At 49.5% G+C, this 18,618-nt stretch overlaps 1 protein-coding gene across 6 annotated transcripts in view; it reads right to left on the bottom strand.

The window, feature by feature from the left end:
• Positions 1 to 18,618, bottom strand: part of sema3b (sema domain, immunoglobulin domain (Ig), short basic domain, secreted, (semaphorin) 3B) — a 293,085-nt gene that overhangs the window by 128,898 nt on the left and 145,569 nt on the right. For 4 of the 6 annotated variants that reach the window (XM_078209940.1, XM_078209941.1, XM_078209939.1 and 1 more), the window contains exon 2: positions 15,974 to 16,157. In XM_078209940.1, coding sequence (XP_078066066.1) covers positions 15,974 to 16,082 — 109 coding nt within the window. In that variant the 5' untranslated portion in view covers positions 16,083 to 16,157. Of the gene's footprint in view, positions 1 to 15,973; positions 16,158 to 16,310; positions 16,573 to 16,610; positions 16,862 to 18,618 lie in introns of those variants that run through there. The other 2 variants (XM_078209936.1, XM_078209937.1) reach the window with 2 other exon arrangements.

Genomic DNA, 18,618 nt, shown 5'->3' with positions numbered 1-18,618 from the left:
AGGTGGCCTTATTGAGGTGTTCAAAATTATGAACAATTTTGACAGGGTAAAGACAGACATTCTGTTTCCACTAGTTGGTATGTCAGTGACCAGGAGGTCACAATTTCAAGATGGTCAGCAAGAGAGCTAGGAGTGAGATGAGGAGAAACTTCCTTTACCCAGAGTTGTTGGGATTTGGAATGCGCTGCCTGGGAGAGTGGTGGAGGCGAATTCCATAGGAAGTTTCAAAAGAGAGCTGGAGACACATTTGAAAGTAATTCGAGGGATACGGAGATAGGGGTGGAGAATGGGACTCGCTGGGTAGCTCTTTCAAGAGTGCGTGCAGACACGATGGGCCGAATGGCCTCCTTCTGCTGTAACATTCTTACTGCAACCTCAAAAAGGTCCCATTCTCTTTTCATTGATGTTACATCGCCACACCTGTGGCCTCCCTAAGCAATACTGCCGAAGGACTAAGGGCAGTTTAATGTCATGAGCTCGCTGTCTCAGGAGTAATTGGTTCAAACTGGCCAAACAAATACCCCGAGGGCCAATCAAGCTGGCAAGTATGACGTGTTGTTATCCCAACAAGGCCAATATCGATAGATGGGTGTTGTATATGATCTGCTGCACACAGAACCTACTGGGCTGTACAGTGGCTCAGTGGTTAGCACTGCTGCCTTGCAGAAGCAGGGACCTGGGTTCAATTCCCGGCTTGGGTCACTGTCTGTGCGGAGTTTGCACGTTCTCCCCGTGTCTGCGTGGGTTTCTTCCGGGTGCTCTGGTTTCCTCCCACAGTCTGAAAGATGTGCTAGTTAGGTGCATTGGCCATGCTAAATTCTCCCTCAGTGTACCTGAACAGGTGCCGGAGGGTGGCAACTCGGGGATTTTCACAGTAACTTCATTGCAGTGTTAACGTAAGCCTACTTGTGACAATAATAAATAAACTGAGGTTAAAAATCGAACTAATCACAAAGTTCCTAAGAGGCGAAGGGCCTGGTGTAGTGGATGGGATTGGGAGTGGAAAGTCCTAGACAGGAAAACAAAGACATAATCAAAGATCACTCCAGGCTGGTGGCCACACCTTCAGGAGCGCCAAGGCCTGGAATCCTCTACCCACACTTAACCACCCCATTTTCCTCCTTTAAGACGCTCCTTAAAATTTGCCTCCTTGACCAAACTTTCGGACAGTGGGCCAAGATTCTTCAATCTTATTTGCCCTGCCATTGCTGCCAGCAAGAATGGAGAATTTGACGTTCATAAAACTTCAATCACTGCAGGGGGACCGGAGAATCCCAGCCGTGGGCGAGGTGGGAGAATCCCAGCCCTGGGGTCCAATATCGCCTTACCGGGCACCGTGTTTTGTAATGATCCTGCCAAGCACCTTGGCAATCTTTGTCACATTAAAGGAGCTATATAAATATAAGTTGTTGTTTAATGCCACATTTTCAGTTTTACCAACCCATAAAAATCAAGGCAGCGTCTCCCTTTCTCTCGGAGTAACAGCGTCACGAGAATAAGCACAAAGTGTTCACGGGATTGCCCTTGGAAGGACACACAAACTTCAGGACTGATTATTTTGATACAAGCTCACTAAACGTTCCTGATAAATGGTGGGAAGGGCTGAATTTAATACTGAGAGTTACGTTTCTCTGGAACACAGCACGGGTTAAAGGAAGGGGCGACACAATCAGGCGCTCGTGCCCAACACAAACAATTGCAGACCCATTTACAAAACTCGATCCAAGCGGAGTGTCCAAAAGCATCGCGACAATAGCAGCTCAGCAGGATCCATTTCACCCAGGGTTTTGCAGCTTAGATTGAAGCCCATGGTGTTGACAGTAACCTGATGCCACTGGCCTGGCTGAGATCTAAGGCTCTATGCTGCGCATCTGATATGAGAAATATTTAAACTAGTTTCACAGCCCAGTCGCTGGTGCTGGGATTGGGGCTCGGGTGTGGTGTGACCTGAGACACCAGTGAGTTACAGAAGGAAACTCACTCGCCCATTACTTCACCAGTTAATGATTCTGTTACCAGTGTATTATACACACGGATAAGTTCAGAACCTGTCTGATTATAGACGGGAGGTTTAAAACCTCCAATACAGAATGCATATTAATCAATTCCAGCCAAACCCTTAATCACTCTGTCCCAACCTTTCTGGTCTCGTATCTACGCTATTGATAACTTACCAATAACAGCAACAATAACTTACATTGACATACTGCCTCGAATACAATAAAACATCCCGAGGTGCTTGACCAGAATGTTATAAGACAAAGTTTGACGTTGAGCAGCATAAGAAGATATTACAACTGTGGTCATCGTTTGACCATGCTCATTTTACCTCCAAACTTTTCTGCCTTGATGCTCTGAGCCAACCATCTTCATTCCCTCCCTTATCATAGAATCCCTACAGTGCAGAAGGAGGCCATTCGGTCCATCGAGTCTGCACCGACAACAATTCCACCTAGGCCCTATCCCCAAATATTTCCCCGCTAATCGGGACACTAAGGGACAATTTAGCATGGCAGGGGAGGAAACCGGAGCACCCGGAGGAAACCCACGTAGACACAGGGAGAAGTGCAAAGTCCACATAGACAGTAGCCCAAGCCGGGAATGAAACCCAGGTCCCTGGAGCTGTGAGGCAGCAGTGCTAACCACGATGCCACTGTGGACGCCTCCTACATCCTTATCACACTGAGATCAGGACACACCACACCGCCAGCTAATCGATGCCATTGTCTCCTCTCTATCTCTGAATCTTTCCACGCCCCAATGGTGCATAGGTCTGACTTTTATCTGTTTCTGTCGTGAATTATTCCTGGAACAGTCTGCTGCCAGGGGCTTATAGCTTGAGGAGCATTAAACCACATCACATACGGACTGTAGGGGCAGCACAATGGTGCAGTGGTTAGCACTGCTGCCTCACAATGTCAGGGATCAGTTTCGATTCCCGGCTTGGGTCACTGTCTGTGCGGAGTCTGCACGTTCTCCCCGTGTCTGCATGGGTTTCCTCCGGGTGCTCCGGTTTCCTCCCACAGTGCAAAGACGTGCTGGTTAGGTGCATTGGCCATGCTAAATTCTCCCTCAGTGTACCCGAACAGGTGCTGGAGTGTGGCGACTGAGGTATTTTCACAATAACTTCATTGCAGTGTTAATGTAAGCCTGCTTGTGATGCTGATAAATAAAACAAATTTAGCTAATATGCACATCTTTGGACTGTGGGAGGAAACCGGAGCACCCGGAGGAAACCCACGCAGACACGGGGAGAATGTGCAAACTCCACATAGACAATGACCCAAGCCAGGAATCGAACCTGGGCCCCTGGTGCTGTGAGGCCACAGCTAACCATTGTGCCACCCCATTGCTTTCGAGGACTTTCAAAATGGTTACCTCCCCAGCCCCCTCAGTGTCCATTCGGCCCTTCGAGCCTGCTCCGCCATTCATGATGATCATGGCTGATCATCCAACTCAATAGCCTGATCCCGCCTTCCCCCCGTAAACTTTGATCCCCTTTACTTAAGTGCTAAATCTAGCCATCTTTTGAAAACATTCAGTGTTTTGGCCTCAACTGCTTTCTGTGGTAGCGGATTCCATCAGCTGACCACTCTCTGGATGAAGATGTTTCTCCTCATCTCTGTCCTAAACCTTCTACCCTGTGACCCCTGGTTCTGGACACCCCCAACCATTGGGAACATCCTCTCTGCATCTACCTTGTCTAGTCCTGTTAGAATCTTTTAGGTTTTTATGAGATTCCTCCCCCATTCTACTGAACTCCAGCGAAAACAATCCTAACCAACCCAATCTCTCCTCATAGGTCAGTCCTGCCATCCCAGGAATCTGTCTGGTAAACCTTCTCTATTCCCGTAACCCCATGTATTTACCCTGCTAATCCCCCTGACACGAGGGTCAATTTACTATGGCCAATCAACCTAGCCCGTACATCTTTGTACTGCGAGAGGGAAGCGGAGCCCCCGGAGGAAACCCACGCAGACACGGGGAGCATGTGCAGACTCCACGCAGAGGCCTGAAGCCGGAATTAAACCCGGGTCCCTGACGCTGTGAGGCAGCAGTGCTAACCACTGTGTCACCGCACCGCCCCAATCTCCAAATCTTTCATCTCCACATGCGAATGAGGTCACCATGTGAACGAGCACAATAAGTCCGTCGTGACATTTTAGCCTCGACTCCGAACGAAAGGTGAGATACAGTGGATGGTGAAGGCAGAAGATTTTTTTTGATAACAGTGGCAACACTTCAGAGGAAGTCTTTCAATTGGTTGTAAGGCACTTTGGGGCATCGTCAGCTGGCAGGTGCTGAAAAGAATGCAGATCATTCTCCCTGCAAACCATTCACAGTAACTGAATAAGAACAGATGGGAAACTGGTTAACTGAGCTACAATAATGATTTAAATCCTGGGGCAATTCAACAGGAACATGGCCTTATAAAGGGCCTTTAATGGTGAGAAACATTCCACTCCTCCTTTAAGCCATTGAATATGGATGTAATTCAACCATCAAAATACCTGTTTGTACCGGTGACCAAGGGGAGCTTGGGCCTCTCCTTAGCCCCAGGTGGCCAAGGGGAAGCTGGGAGCTTGGGCCTCTCCGTAGCCCCAGGTGGCCAAGGGGAAGCTGGGAGCTTGGGCCTCTCCTTAGCCCCAGGTGGCCAAGGGGAAGCTGGGAGCTTGGGCCTCTCCTTAGCCCCAGGTGGCCAAGGGGAAGCTGGGAGCTTGGGCCTCTCCTTAGCCCCAGGTGGCCAAGGGGAAGCTGGGAGCTTGGGCCTCTCCTTAGCCCCAGGTGGCCAAGGGGAAGCTGGGAGCTTGGGCCTCTCCTTAGCCCCAGGTGGCCAAGGGGAAGCTGGGAGCTTGGGCCTCTCCTTAGCCCCTTTTCCCTGCTCCCACAAGCATACAAAGTAATGGTGGGACTAAAGAGCTGTCAGCCAATCAGATTGGCCAGCAACTCTCTGAGGCAGGCCTTCCTCTCCAAATGAGGGCATGGTCTCATCCTGAGTCTAATCTGATCCCTCCACCAACCAATCACAGTAGCTTGTGTATCTTACCCCATCAAAAAGCCTTGTGAATTGGGTAACCTCCTCCAGCTCTTACACCTCCAATTCCAGCCTCTTGCTCATCACGGCGTTTCATTGCTCCACCAATTATGGCCATGCATTCACCTCTTGATGCAGAATTCCCATATTTAACCTTTCCCATCTCTCTAACTCTCTTCTTCCTTCTTTCAGATAATCTCCCTCTTTGGCCAGCTTTTGTCCATCCGTCCTTTCAACACTGGAATGGGGGTAAATGTTCATAGAATCAGAGAATCCCTACAGTGCCGGAAGAGGCCGTTCGACCCATCGAGTCTGCACTGATCACAATCCCACTTAGGCCCTATCCCTGTAACCCCACACATTTACCTTGCTCGTCCCCCTGACACTAATGGGCAATTTAACATGGCCAATGCACCTAACCCGCACATCTTTGGACTGCGGGGGGAAACGGGATCACCCGAAGGAAACCCACGCAGACACGGGGAGAACGTACAGACTCTACACAGATAGTGACCCGAGCCGGGAATCGAACCCGGTACCTGGCGCTGTGAGGCAGCAGTGCTAACCACTGTTCCGCCCCAAATTTGCCCTGTTTGATTGCACTCCTCTGAAGCACCTTGGGATGATTTATTGCACCAAAGGCACTTTATCAATGCAAGTTGTTGTTGTAGCTGCTTCTAAAAATGGAGCTGAGTTTTACGGGGCGCCGTATTCCCTGCCCCTCCCCCAACGGGCCTAAAAGGTCAGTCAGGGAGGTGGGGGGAGGGACACTAATTGGCTCAGGATGAGACCATGCCCTCATTTGGAGAGGAAAGCCTGCGTCAGACTTGCTGGCCAATCTGATTGGCTGACAGCTCTTTCGCCCCAGCAGGGCCGGGTTTTTGAGCGGTTGCCATTGCTGGGACAGAGGGAGGTTATGGAGCCAGACTTCATAGAATCCCTACAGTGCAGAAGGAGGCCATTTGGCCCATCGAGCCTGCACTGACCACAATCCCACCCAGACCCTATTTCCGTAACTCCACATATTAACCTTGCTAATCCCCCTGACACGAGGGTCAATTTAGCAAGGCCAATCAACCTGACCCGCACATTTTTGGACTGTGGGAGGAAACCGGAGCACCCGGAGGAAACCCACGCAGACACGGGGAGAATGTGCAGACTCCACACAGACAGTGACCCAAGTTGGGAATCGAACCCGGATCCCTGGCACTGTGAGGCACAGCACTGTGCCACCATGCCGCCCACAAATGATTATTTAATTAATTTAATTGGCCACTGAATGGCCTTAATAATTGGTTCACGGGTGGGCAGGGTCCTTGACGGCCCCCTCACCACTCCGGTGCTGTAAAATGGGAGACAAGTCAGGGCTGGACCGACAGGGAGTGTGAAACCCGCTCGCCATACTGTGCAAACCCCTCCCAACCCCACCCCACCCCTCCCTCCTATATGCAGCAAGGCAGGGGTGGGACAGTACGACAAAACCCAACCCGCAGTAAGGATAGAGTGGAAACAGAGAGATGACAAAGATGGACAAGCCGGCAGCTAGAAAGATTAGTCTGCTACATCCTTTGTCTTCTTAGTTTCCCCAAGACTGACTTGTCAAACTGAAGGAGCCTTCTCATCGCTGATCCGTTTACCAGATACCCTCCTGCCTGCCCCACCGGAAAGTGGACCTTCGCAATCAACTCTTGCGACACCAAACACATCTGTCATTTACATTTTGTAACGGTATATGCAGTTCAGATAACGCCCCAACATGCTCAGTCCCGTAGCAAATATCCGGCCTTTAGGCAGTGCAGACTCTACACCTGGGGGGAGGTCAGTACAAGTCTTTGGAAACAGTAATCCCTAACGCTGCAGTATCAAAAGCAGCTGAAGTGACTGTTTCAAGAGCAAGTCATTAACAAACTTGCGGGGCGGGGGATTTTTTCTGGCCCTTCCTGCCAGTAGTATTTTTCCGGTCCCATCGAAGTCAATGGCAGGGGGGGGGGTGCAGAGGTTCCCACCCTTTGAATGGAAAATTCATTATAAATGCTACAATCCTGGTCGCCTTGCTATAGGAAGGAAGTTATTAAACTGGAAAGGGTGCAAAAAAAGATTTACAAGGATGTTACCGGGACTGGATGGTTTGATTTATAAGGAGAGGCTGGGACATTTTTTTCCCTGGAGCGTAGGAGGATGAGGGGGTGACCTTGTAGAAGTTTATAAAATCATAACGGGCACAGATAAGTTGATTAGCCAAGGTCTTTTCCCCAGGGTAGGAGAGTCCCAAAACAAGAGGGCACAGGTTTAAGGTGAGAGGGGAAAGATTTAAAAGGGACCCGAGGGGCAACTTTCTCACACAGAGGGTGGTGCGTGTATGGAATGAGCTGCCGGGGGAGGTGGCAGAGGCGGGTACAATAGCAACATTTGAAAGACATTTGGGCAGGTACATGGATGGGAAAGGTTTAGAGGGATATGGGCCAAACGCAGGCAAATGGGACTAGTTCAGTTTAGGAAACCTGGTCGGCATGGACGAGTTGGGCTGAAGGGCCTGTATATCTCTATGACTCTATAACAATAATGCCATTCCCCGACCCATTTCCATTGCCTTGGCACTCATTCAGGTCACCATAAGAGACATATTAGCCTGGAAATGTCTCTTGAAACTCTCATGGGCCATATCTGAGGAAGGGTGTAACTTCTGCCCAAGAATATGCCTTGATCCCATCACTGGGGTTAACAGGATTGAGGTCCAATTCTCATCGGGCACTTGGTTTGCAGCATTGACGGGTCCACACCTTAGTTGGAATGGGGGTGGGGTTAGGGACGGTGGCAGCAGGAGGAATTCCCTGACAACCTATTTGAGGAGGAATTTCTTTTCTCAGTGAAGCTGTGGAATTCTTTACCACAGAGGGCTGTAGAGGCCGGGTCGTTAAGTATGTTCAAGGCTGAGATAGACAGATCTTTAATCAGTGCGGGGGTCAAAGGTTATGGGGATAAGGCGGGAAAGTGGAGTTGAGGATTATCCTGTCAGATCGGCCAAGGTCTCATTAAGAGGCGGCGAGAACGCGATAGGCCGAATGGCCTAATTCTGCTCCTATGTCTTATGGTCCAATTGATATCTTCCACTTTCCCCACTGCAATTCATGGATCCTTGATCAATTGCAACTTCTGTGACTCTGGGTCTGGGTGGGTTTGTTGTTGATGCAGACTCGATAGACCGAATGGCCTCCTTCTGCACTGTAGGGATTCTATGAGAAGTAGCGCAGAAACAATTAGCCAAATGGGCATCTTTCTGCGTGTAAACTTTGGGCCATCAGTTGGCCTATTGGGAGAAATGTCAAGGACATTCGATAAACTGGTTACAGTCTGTAAAAGGTCTGCCCTTACAACCAGCTCCTTCCAGTGGGTGAGACATCATTGCCTCCTGATACCATTATGACCCTCCACAATCTCCCCATTCACCTCCCAACAGCACTCCTTAAATTTAAGCGGATTATAAAACACAATATCCCAAAGCAATCTCTTAAAAGACATGCCGCTATCAAACACAGGAGCTATTCAATGTTTAAAAAAAGTCACTGCTTTTATCATGGGGTTGAGGGTACAGGCTTATCAAAGGCAGATACACATTCTTGGCACAATGTGATCACACACACAATGAAGGCTCGTGTTGCTATGATCGCTGATGCAAAGTTCCCTACAGCATCAGAAACACAGAGAAAACATTTGTCAGAAGTTTATCCGCAATACCGCTCCCTCCACCCATGCCCATCACCAGTACGGGCAGTGCCCCTTACAGACAGTGGCACAGACTCCGAATTCAGCCAGCATGTGCGATAGTTTATGACAACACCTGCCCAGTAACTGGAGCGGAGGTATCCGTTACAAACTTCCCAGGCCTAAAGCATGCACATAGCCCCAAAATCCAACAGCAAGCTTTTTGTATTCATTCGTGCGACATGGGCGTCGCTGGTTGGCCAGCATTTATTGCCCATTCCTAGTCGAAAGTCAACCACATTACTGTGGCTCTGGAGTCACATGTAGGCCAGACCAGGTAAGGACGGCAGATGTCCTTCCCTAAAGGACATTAGTGAACCAGATGGGCTTTTCCGACAATAGACAATGGTTTCATGGTCATCAGTAGATTCTTAATTCTAGATATTTTTTATTGAATTCAAATTCCAAGAGAGGATGGCGGGAGTGGATTTTCTGCAGCAGAGCAGACCTCCCACAGCCAGCTGGCGCTATGATTTTCCAACTGGCACCTTATGATCAGATGCCCATCCCAGAAATCGCCTCGTATTTATTCCTGCGATGGGTACAGTTTCCGTGGCAATCCGCAGCATCACTAACTTGTTCCCCAGGATGAGGTTGTTATCCTATGACATAGGCGGCATGGTGGCACAGTGGTTAGCACTGCTGCCTCACAGCGCAAGGGACCCGGGTTCAATTCCCGGCTTGGGTCACTGTCTGTGCGGAGTCTGCATGTTCTCCCCATGTCTGTGTGGGTTTTCTCCGGGTGCTCCAGTTTCCTCCCACAGCCCGAAAGACGTGCGGGTTAGGTGCATTGGCCATGTTAAATTCTCCCTCAATGTACCCGAACAGGCGCTGGAGTGTGGCGACTAGGACATTTTCACAATAATTTCATTGCAGTGTTAATGTAAGCCTACTTGTGACACTAATAATTAAACTTAAAACCTTAAGTTAAACTATGAGTGGCACAGTAGTTAGCACTGCTACCTCTCAGCGACAGGGACCCGGGTTCGATTCCCAGCTTGGGTCACTGTCTGTGTGGAGTTTGCACGTTCTCCCTGTGTCTGCATGAGTTTCCTCCGGTGCTCCGGTTTCCTCCCACAGTCCAAAGATGTGCAGGTTAGGTGCACTGGCCATGCTAAATTGCCCCTTAGGTTAGCCATGGGAAAGGTGGGGAGAGGGCCTAGGTGAGATGCCCTGTCAGAGTCAGTGCAGACTCGATGGGCCGATTGTCCTCCCCACCCTTCTCTGAGAGAGCATGCTAAGAACCTGATCTTTCATCCGTTTCTGATCCGTATAGAAAGCATTCTTTCAGGTTGTGTCACAGCTTGGTATGGCTCCTGCTCTGCCTAAGACCGCAAAGAACTACAAAAGGTCTTGAATGTAGCCCAATCCATCATGCAAACCAGCCTCCCATCCATTGACTCTGCCTACACTTCCCGCTGCCTCGGAAAAGCAGCCAGCATAATCAAGGACCCCACGCACCCTGAACATACTCTCTTCCACCTTCTTCTGTCAGGAAAATGATACAAAAGTCTGATGACACGTACAAACCGACTCAAGAACAGCTTCTTCCCTGCTGCCGTCAGACTTTTGAATGGACCTACCTCTCACTAAGTTGATCTTTCTCTACACCCTAGCTATGACTGTAACACTACATTCTGCACTCTCTAGTTTCCTTCCCTACGTATGGTATGTTTTGGTGTTGTTAAAACTCTTACTGTGTTCACCCTAGTCCAACGCCGGCATCTCCACATCATGTTTTGTCTGTACTGCGCGCAAGAAACAATACTTTTCATTGCATCCTAATACTGTGATAATAATAAATCAAATCAATTGTAAATCAATTTCAGAGACTGTGCTCTCTGTGACCACCTCCACACCTCAAATAGTCAGATCGTGAGGGCACTCCTGAGAAATTCTGGCCTGCCACTTTCCAAAGGGACTTATTTTGACTCCCTCCCCTCTTCCCCTTGTGGTGAAGATGCCCAGAGTTTCGACAGAGTTGCCCTTTACCATCAGGTGTTTCCCATTCAGCTCCTCTCTCTAGCGCTCTGCACTGTGCCTCTGGATTTGTGAGTCACATTCCAGAATTCCTTCACTGAGAGGAACCCTTTGACAGGCAAACAATGATTGTGGGAACAAACACCAATCCCCCACAACCACCCACCCACCCACCCACCTCCCCACCCCACCCCACCAAACGGCCTTTGATTGAGGACAAGGTTCATTCCTGCAGTGTTTAACAGCTGGACTTCATTGCCAGTGCTGAGCCCCTCTCCTCGGACGCTTTAACTCTTTCAGTTCCCTCGTGTCACAAGAACACCTTTAAAACACAATGGATCCAAACTTGCCCTCCTCCAGTGCAACTAACTCAGGAATGGCAACCAGGACAACTCTGCTGCATCGTGGGGAGGTGATGGCCTAGTGGTGTTATCGGCTAAACTATTGATCCAGAAACTCAGCTAATGTTCTGGGGACCTGGGTTCGAATACCACCTGGTGGAACTTAGATTCAATTTTTAAACATCTGGAATTATGAATCTACTGATGACCGTGAAGCCATTGTCGATTGTCAGAAAAACCCATCTGGTTCACTGATGTTCTTTAGGGAAGTAAATCTGCCGTCCTTATCTGGTCTGGCCTACATGCGACTCCAGAACCACAGCAATGTGGTTGACTCTCAACTGTCCTCAAAGGGCAACTACAGATGGGCAATAAACGCTGGCCAGCCAGCAATGCCCACATCCCACAAATGAATAAATCGAAATCACGACAGCGTTTGAATTAGACATAGAAAAGGTGTCAGCCGTGACTTGGGAGGAAACACTCTCACCTGAGTCAGAAAGCCCTGGATTCAGGTCTGACTTCCTGAGGCTTAATCACAAAATCTAGGCCGACACACCAGTGCAGTACTGGGGGGTCTCTGCACGCTCAGATGCATCTTTCATATAAAGCGTCACACCACTGACAAGGACGTTAAAAGATCCTATGGCACCATTAGATCTGGTGCCCTGACCAAAACTTGTCCCTCCACCAACATCCCTAAAACAGATTATCTGATCACTATCAGATTGCGTGGGGTTACGGGGATAGGGCCTGGGTGGGATTGTTGTCGGTGCAGGCTCGATGGGCTGAATGGCCTCCTTCTGTTGAATGGACCTACTTCGCACTGGTTCTTTGATCTTTCTCTCCACCCTAGCTATGACTGTAACACTACATTCTGCACTCTCTCCTTTCCTTCTCTGTGAACGGTATGCTTTGTCTGTATAGCGCACAAGAAACAATACTTCTCACTGTATGTTAATACAAGTGACAATAATAAATCAAATCAAATTCTGCACTGTAGGGATTCTACGATTATTCTATGATTCTGCCTGTGGGATCTTGCTGTGCACATTTCAACTGACTGTCACATTTCAAGCATGGTGGCAATGACAACACCTCAAAAGTACTTTGTTGGCTGTAAAGCGCTTTGGGAGATCCCGAGTGTGTGGGTACTATACAAATGCAAACCTTCCTCTGTCTCTTCCACTCACATAAGTCAGTGGAGGGAAGTTTATGAAACCAATGTTTCTGTATCGGGGTGAAAGGGACACAACAATGGTACACTTATTTAGATTTAGAAAGCTTCCCACGCCTTGAGATGCATGAGACAGACAAGTACTTTGCGTCAATTTCGGCAGCTTGGTTTTGCTGGAACAGGTCCCCTAGTCTATGGGGAGGCAGTGGTGTCATGGTAACAAGTAATCTGGGGACCCAGGTTCAAATCCCACCACTGCAGATGGTGGAATTGGAATTCAATGAAAGAAATCTGGTATTAAAAGTGGGCACTACAGGGACTGGGGTGCCTTGTCGACCCTCTTTATCACGTTTTGGTTTGACGTTTTAAGCTTCAGTTGTGATTTGCTTTTGTTTAGGGCAATGTCCCTTTAAGGGGCTGCCTCTTTAATTTGTTCCCGCAGTTTTGTTTGATTTATTTTAATTTGTTAATTGCTTTAACCCAAAATAGGGTAATGTCATTGGGCGAGTAATCCAGCATTCCCAGACGAATCGGCACGATGGCACAGTGGTTAGCACAGCGCCAGAGACCCGGATTCAATTCCTAGCTTGGGTCACTGTGTGTGTGGAGTTTGCACATTCTCCCCGTGTCTGCGTGGGTTTCCTCCGGGTGCTCCGGTTTCCTCCCACACTCCAAAGATGTGCAAGTTAGGTGCATTGGCCGTGCTAAATTGCCCCTTCGTGTCCCGGGATGCATAGGTTGGAGAGATTAATGGGTTAAATATATGGGATGATAGGGCCTGGGTGGGATTGTTTTTGGTGCAGACTCGATGGGCCAAATGGCCTCCTTCTGCACTGTAGGATTCTATGTTTCTATGAATGCTTTAGGGATATGAATTCAAATCCCACTCGGGAAGCTATGAAATTACAATTGTCATTAAAGTCTATCTTGTTCAGAACCCGTCCTTTAGAGAAAGAAGGTGGCAGACAGGCCGACGTGTGATCCTCAGCAATGTGGTGGAGTCTGAACTGCCCTCTGAAATGGCCTCCATTCACCACCCTGCCAGTGATGCCCATATCCCATGAAGGAATACATTTGAAAGCCTGAAACCAGAGGTCTTGAGGGGTAACATAGAAACCTAGGCTGGAATTTTACCACCTGGCCCAACCCAGAATCGGGGGCGGGCAAGGCTCGCAGAATGGAATTCTCTGTTGGCCTCGGGCAGGATTTTACAAACCTTGCCCGAGCGAGGGTGTAAAATCCCACCCATAGAAACTAGAAGCAGGAGGAGGCCATTCGGCCCTTCAAACCTGCTCGGCTATTTATTTTGATCATGGCTGATCATCGAATTCAATATCCTGATCCCCCCCCACCCCCCCCCCCGGCTTACCTCCCTCCCTATATCCCTTGATCCCTTTAGCCCCAAGAGCTATATCTAATTTGTTCTTGAAATCACACAACATTTTGGCCCCTATCAGACAGCATTCGGCCTCACTTCACATCAAATATGGCTGACCAGGTGTCTCTCCTGTGTGTTGGAAGGATTTGCAGATCAGTCATTAGCCTGTCTGGCTATATTATGAACACACCCCCTGTCGCCATCAAGTCTAGTGTGGGATTTGAACCAGAGCCTCTAGTTGTGAGGTAAGGGCAGCACCCAACGAGCCACAGGACCTGTTGTACCTACTTATTGATTCACCACTGGCACTGTTGGGTCACAACCTCCAGCACTGCATCACCCAGGAAACAATCTGGCCCCAAATTGCAGGCCACCGACTTATATACATTACAGGCATCCACTGGAAAGAGGTTTTGGGCGCCATGTAAATGCAGTGCAGGGTCCTAGTGCCCAACGTGGGAGCAGAGATTGTTCTTTTTTTAAAAGAAGGGACTTTGAGGTCTGCTCAGAGAAAAGTAAGGCCACCTTCTTTGATGGGTTCCATTCCTATGGAGTTGATGGGGGAGACCACTCTTCCAGCACAAGGATAACACACCCCACCACCTCCTACATTTCCCCTCTCCATCGTTTCAGGATCCGATCAGCCGGCCTGCTTGGGACAGGCTCCGACCCCAATTCCTGGCCCAATTTCATAGAATCATAGAATCCCTACAGTGTAGAAAGAGACCATTCAGCCCATCGAGCCTGCATCGACAACAATCCCACTCGGGCCCCATTCCCAAAACCCCATGTATACACCTTGTTAATCCCCCTGACACTAAGGGGCAATTTAGCACGGCCAATCAACCTAACCCGCACATCTTTGGAGTGTGGCAGGAAACCGGAACATCCGGAGGAAACACACGCAGACATGGGGAGAATGTGCAAACTCCACACAGAGAGTCACCCAAGGCTGGAATTGAACCCGGGTCCCTGGCGCTGTGAGGCAGCAGTGCTAACCACTGTGCTGCCCCTGGGGCCCACAACAAGGTCTCACCACCCATTCATGTCAGGAAAACTAGGGCGAGATTAATTTCTCCCTTAATATAGGTGCATTGACCTGAACAGGCGCTGGAGTGTGTCGACTAGGGGAATTTCATAGTACCTTCATTGCAGTGTTAATGTAAGCCTTACTTGTGGCTGATAAATAAACTTTACTTTTTAAAGTCTTTCCAATGAGATATTAAACAACGGCTCTGTTCATCGTATGGGTAAGATCCCACTGCAATATCTTGAGGAAGAGATTAAACATGGGATTTTCCAGCCCCGCCCCCCACCCCCGTTGTGTTTTCCAGCAGCGGAGGTGGTCCACCAATGGCAGGATCTTCCAGTTTTGCTGTTGTCTACGGGGTTTTGCATGGCTCGCACCCTCTGCCAGGGAATGTGACATGGGGGGGGGGATCTTGCTGTGCACAAATTGGCCTACAAACCGTGATTGGCTGTTTTGGAACACCCTTTAGTTGTAATAGGGCACTGCGACAGGGCACAGTGGTTAGCGCTGCTGCCTCACAGCGTCAGGGACCCAGGTTCGATTCCCAGCTTGGGTCACTGTCTGTGTGGAGTTTGCACGTTCTCCCCGTGTCTGCGTGGGTTTCCTCCGGGTGCTCCGCTTTCCTCTCACAAAAGATGTGCGGGTTAGGTTCATTGGCCGTGCTAAAATGACCGTAGTGTCAGGGGGATTAGCAGGGTTAATGCGTAGGGGTTGCGGGAATAGGGCCTGGGTGGGATTGTGCTCTGTACAGAGTCAAAGGGCTGAATGGCCTCCTTCTGTACTGTAGGGATTCTATTCTATAATTCACAGTCCGAAAGACGTGCTGGTTAGGGGCATTGGCCATGCTAAATTCTCCCTCAGTGTCCCCGAACAGGTGCCGGAGTGTGGCAACTAGGAGATTTTCACAGTAACTTCATTTCGGTGTTAATGTAAGCCTACTTGTGACACTAATAAATAAACTTTAAACCATACAAATTCGAATCTTGCTTCACTTAATCTTAAATGGACAACTGCCAATGGCACACATTCCGTGGGGATATGTGACCGCACTCCATCACCAGTGCTTTTTTGTCAATATAATCACAGATAAAGCTGGTGTTCAGACCAGGGCGAACTCTAGGCTCACTCCAGAGCTTAACCCAGATTTAACTCTGGGTTAAATCTCACCTGCAGCAACAGATAATAGACAAGTCGTCTGAACCTGACTGTTCACTGAACACATTGCACACGAATGCTTTTTTATCGCAAGAGAGTTGACAGAGTTACTCACCTTTGTAAGACATCTTCAGCCTGGGGTTGTTGCTGAGGGCTCTGACCTGGGCTGCGAGGGCTTGAGCAGTGAGCAGGTAGAGCAAGAGAGAAGTCCACACATTGGCCATGGTTCCTGACACAGCAGCAAGCAGCAGAGATCTTCAAAGGCGTTAACAAAGTAGAGCCAGTCACACAGTCAAAGCCTGCAAATAGTGAGAATGGGTTAGAGACGGATCTTCTGCAACAGAGGGGTTGAAAGCGGAGGGACAGGTACAGCAGCGGGGAAGACGGCAGAGAGTTGCTACAATCCTCACCCCCCTCAATTTCAAACTGAAATAAATATTCCATCTGCCAACCTGTTCCGTTCCCAGTGTGACTGGGTTACAAACACACGCATAACGCTCCAGTCTGGAAACAAGTCCACTCTCTGCATTCCTGGAATGCACTCTAACAGAAATGCCAGCCCCTTTTTGTTGTGGTGGCTGTTTGCAGCTGAACAGGTACAAGCGAAGTGTTTGATTCTCTCTCTCTCTCTCCCCCTGCCTCCCTCCTCCTCCTCGCCTGCTCTCTGGGTGAAGCTTTAAACGCCGCTGGCTGGGTGACAAGAGCTCGCAATCTTCTCACATACTTCAGACCCTTGGCACTGCTCCACTCACCTCAAGTGCATGAGGAGGACAGTCTGTGCGCGCAAGAGAGAGCAGCAGAGAGAGAGAGGGATAAAGTGTGTGTGTGAGAGAGAGAGAGGGGTAGAGTGTGAGAGAGAGAGAGAAAAAGAGGGAGGAGTAGAGTGAGAGAGAAAGAGGGAGGAGTAGAGAGAGAGAGAGGGGAAGGGAGGGGTAGAATGTGTGAGAGAGAGAAAGGGAGAGGGAATAAAGAGTGTGTGAGAGAGAGAAAGGGGGGGATAGAATGTGAGAGTGTGAGAGAGAAAGGGAGGGAGGGGTAGAATGTGAGAGAGAGAGAAAGGGAGGGAGGGGTAGAATGTGTGAGAGAAAGAGGGGTAGAATGTGTGAGAGAGAGAAAGGGAGAGGGAATAAAGAGTGTGTGAGAGAGAGAGAGAAAAGGAGGGAGGGAGAGGTAGAATGTGTGAGAGAGAGAAAGGGAGGGGTAAAGTGGGTGTGTGTGAGAGAGTCGTGTGTGAGAGGCAGAGGGGGGGAGAGGAGGGGTAAAGCGGGTGTGAGAGAGAGAGAGTGTGGAGAGATGATGTGTGGGAGAGAGAAAGAATGTGTAGTGTGAGAGAGGGAGAGAGAGAGAGAGAGAGGAGGGATAGTGTGTGTGAGTGAGAGAGAGAGAGAGAGGATGGGGAGTGTGTGAGAGGGAGAGAGGAGGGATAGTGTGTGTGAGAGAGAGAGAGAGAGGATGGGGAGTGTGTGAGGGAGGGAAGAGGGGTAATGTGTGGGAGAGAGAGGAGGCAAGCTGCGTGGAGAAAACTAATGAACAGAACTTAACAGGAAAGCTTTTCAAATTTCCAAAGCCACTGTTCTGCCAAGACACTTAATCTCCCTCCTGTGTTGAAGATCTCCGCAAGGCGGTTCGGGGAATCAGATGTGTGTCACAATGCTGAAGACAGATTTTCAGCCCCTCTCTCTGGAGCCCGGCAGCACGAGACAAACTGCTGAATAAATTACACAGCCCAGTGACCCAACTAGAGAGCAGCCTAAAAGGTATGTCCACCCCCTCCACCTCCATCCCCTCCCCCAAATTCTGGAGTAGGAGGAGGAGGGGGAGGAGGAGGGGGAGGAGGAGGGGGAGGAGATGGGGTGGCACTGACAGAGAGGGAGATCTTTGTTTATCTATCCTGAGCAGAGAAGTGTGAGGTGGAGTGTCACTGACCCCCCCCAACATTTGCCAGGGCTACAATGGAGAGACCAGCACACCCTGAAAAGGAACACTCGACAGCAATTCGCAGGGGGCAACACATTGTGCTCGCATTGTGGGAGAGTTGGTTGTTGCAGAGTCTGAATTTTCTCTTTAGGATTTGGCTTTCTGGCGGAGGGCTGGAGCTAGAGGAGATGGAAGCCCCCACTTCTGTCCGGTTTCTAATCAAACACTCCGAGCCCTGAATCTCTCCTCCTGTTTATCTGACAGCCCTTTTCCAACAGGCACAATATCTGTCAAAATGATTACCAGGGCTGACGTGGGGTGGGGGAGAGAGTGGGGGCTGGGTTAAGTGGATAAGTGATTTTCCACACTGGGAAAGGGCCAGTAAGGTCTAAAGCACGATGCTCATTCACCTGGGAGCTGGTGTTTTTATACAGCAGGGCAGCTTTGGGTGATTCAGGGAGTTCAGATTGTTGCAGGGCTACACCTTAATAAGAGCGATAGAGGGCACAGTGGTTAGGACTGCTGCCTCACAGCGCCAGGGACCCAGGTTCGATTCCCGGCTTGGGTCACTGTCTGTGTGGGGTTTGCACGTTCTCCCCGTGTCTGCGTGGGTTTCCTCCGGGTGCTCCGGTTTCCTCCCACAGTCCAAAGATGTCCAAGTGGAATTTTCTGAAAAAAGGCAAAGCAGCAGGTTCTGATCGAAAACAGGCAAGTTTCTTCCCGGAAACACAACCAGGTTTTCACTCCACATTGTCTAATACTTTGGCCATGCTGAATTCTCCCTCGGTGTACCCGAACAGGCGCCGGAGTGTGGCAACTAGGGGAATTTCACAGTAACTTCAT

Source organism: Mustelus asterias, chromosome 3, assembly GCF_964213995.1.
Source record: "Mustelus asterias chromosome 3, sMusAst1.hap1.1, whole genome shotgun sequence".
NCBI lineage: Eukaryota > Metazoa > Chordata > Chondrichthyes > Carcharhiniformes > Triakidae > Mustelus > Mustelus asterias.
Note: the sequence above shows the minus strand (reverse complement) of the source record. Positions and strands in the feature narration are given on the sequence as shown.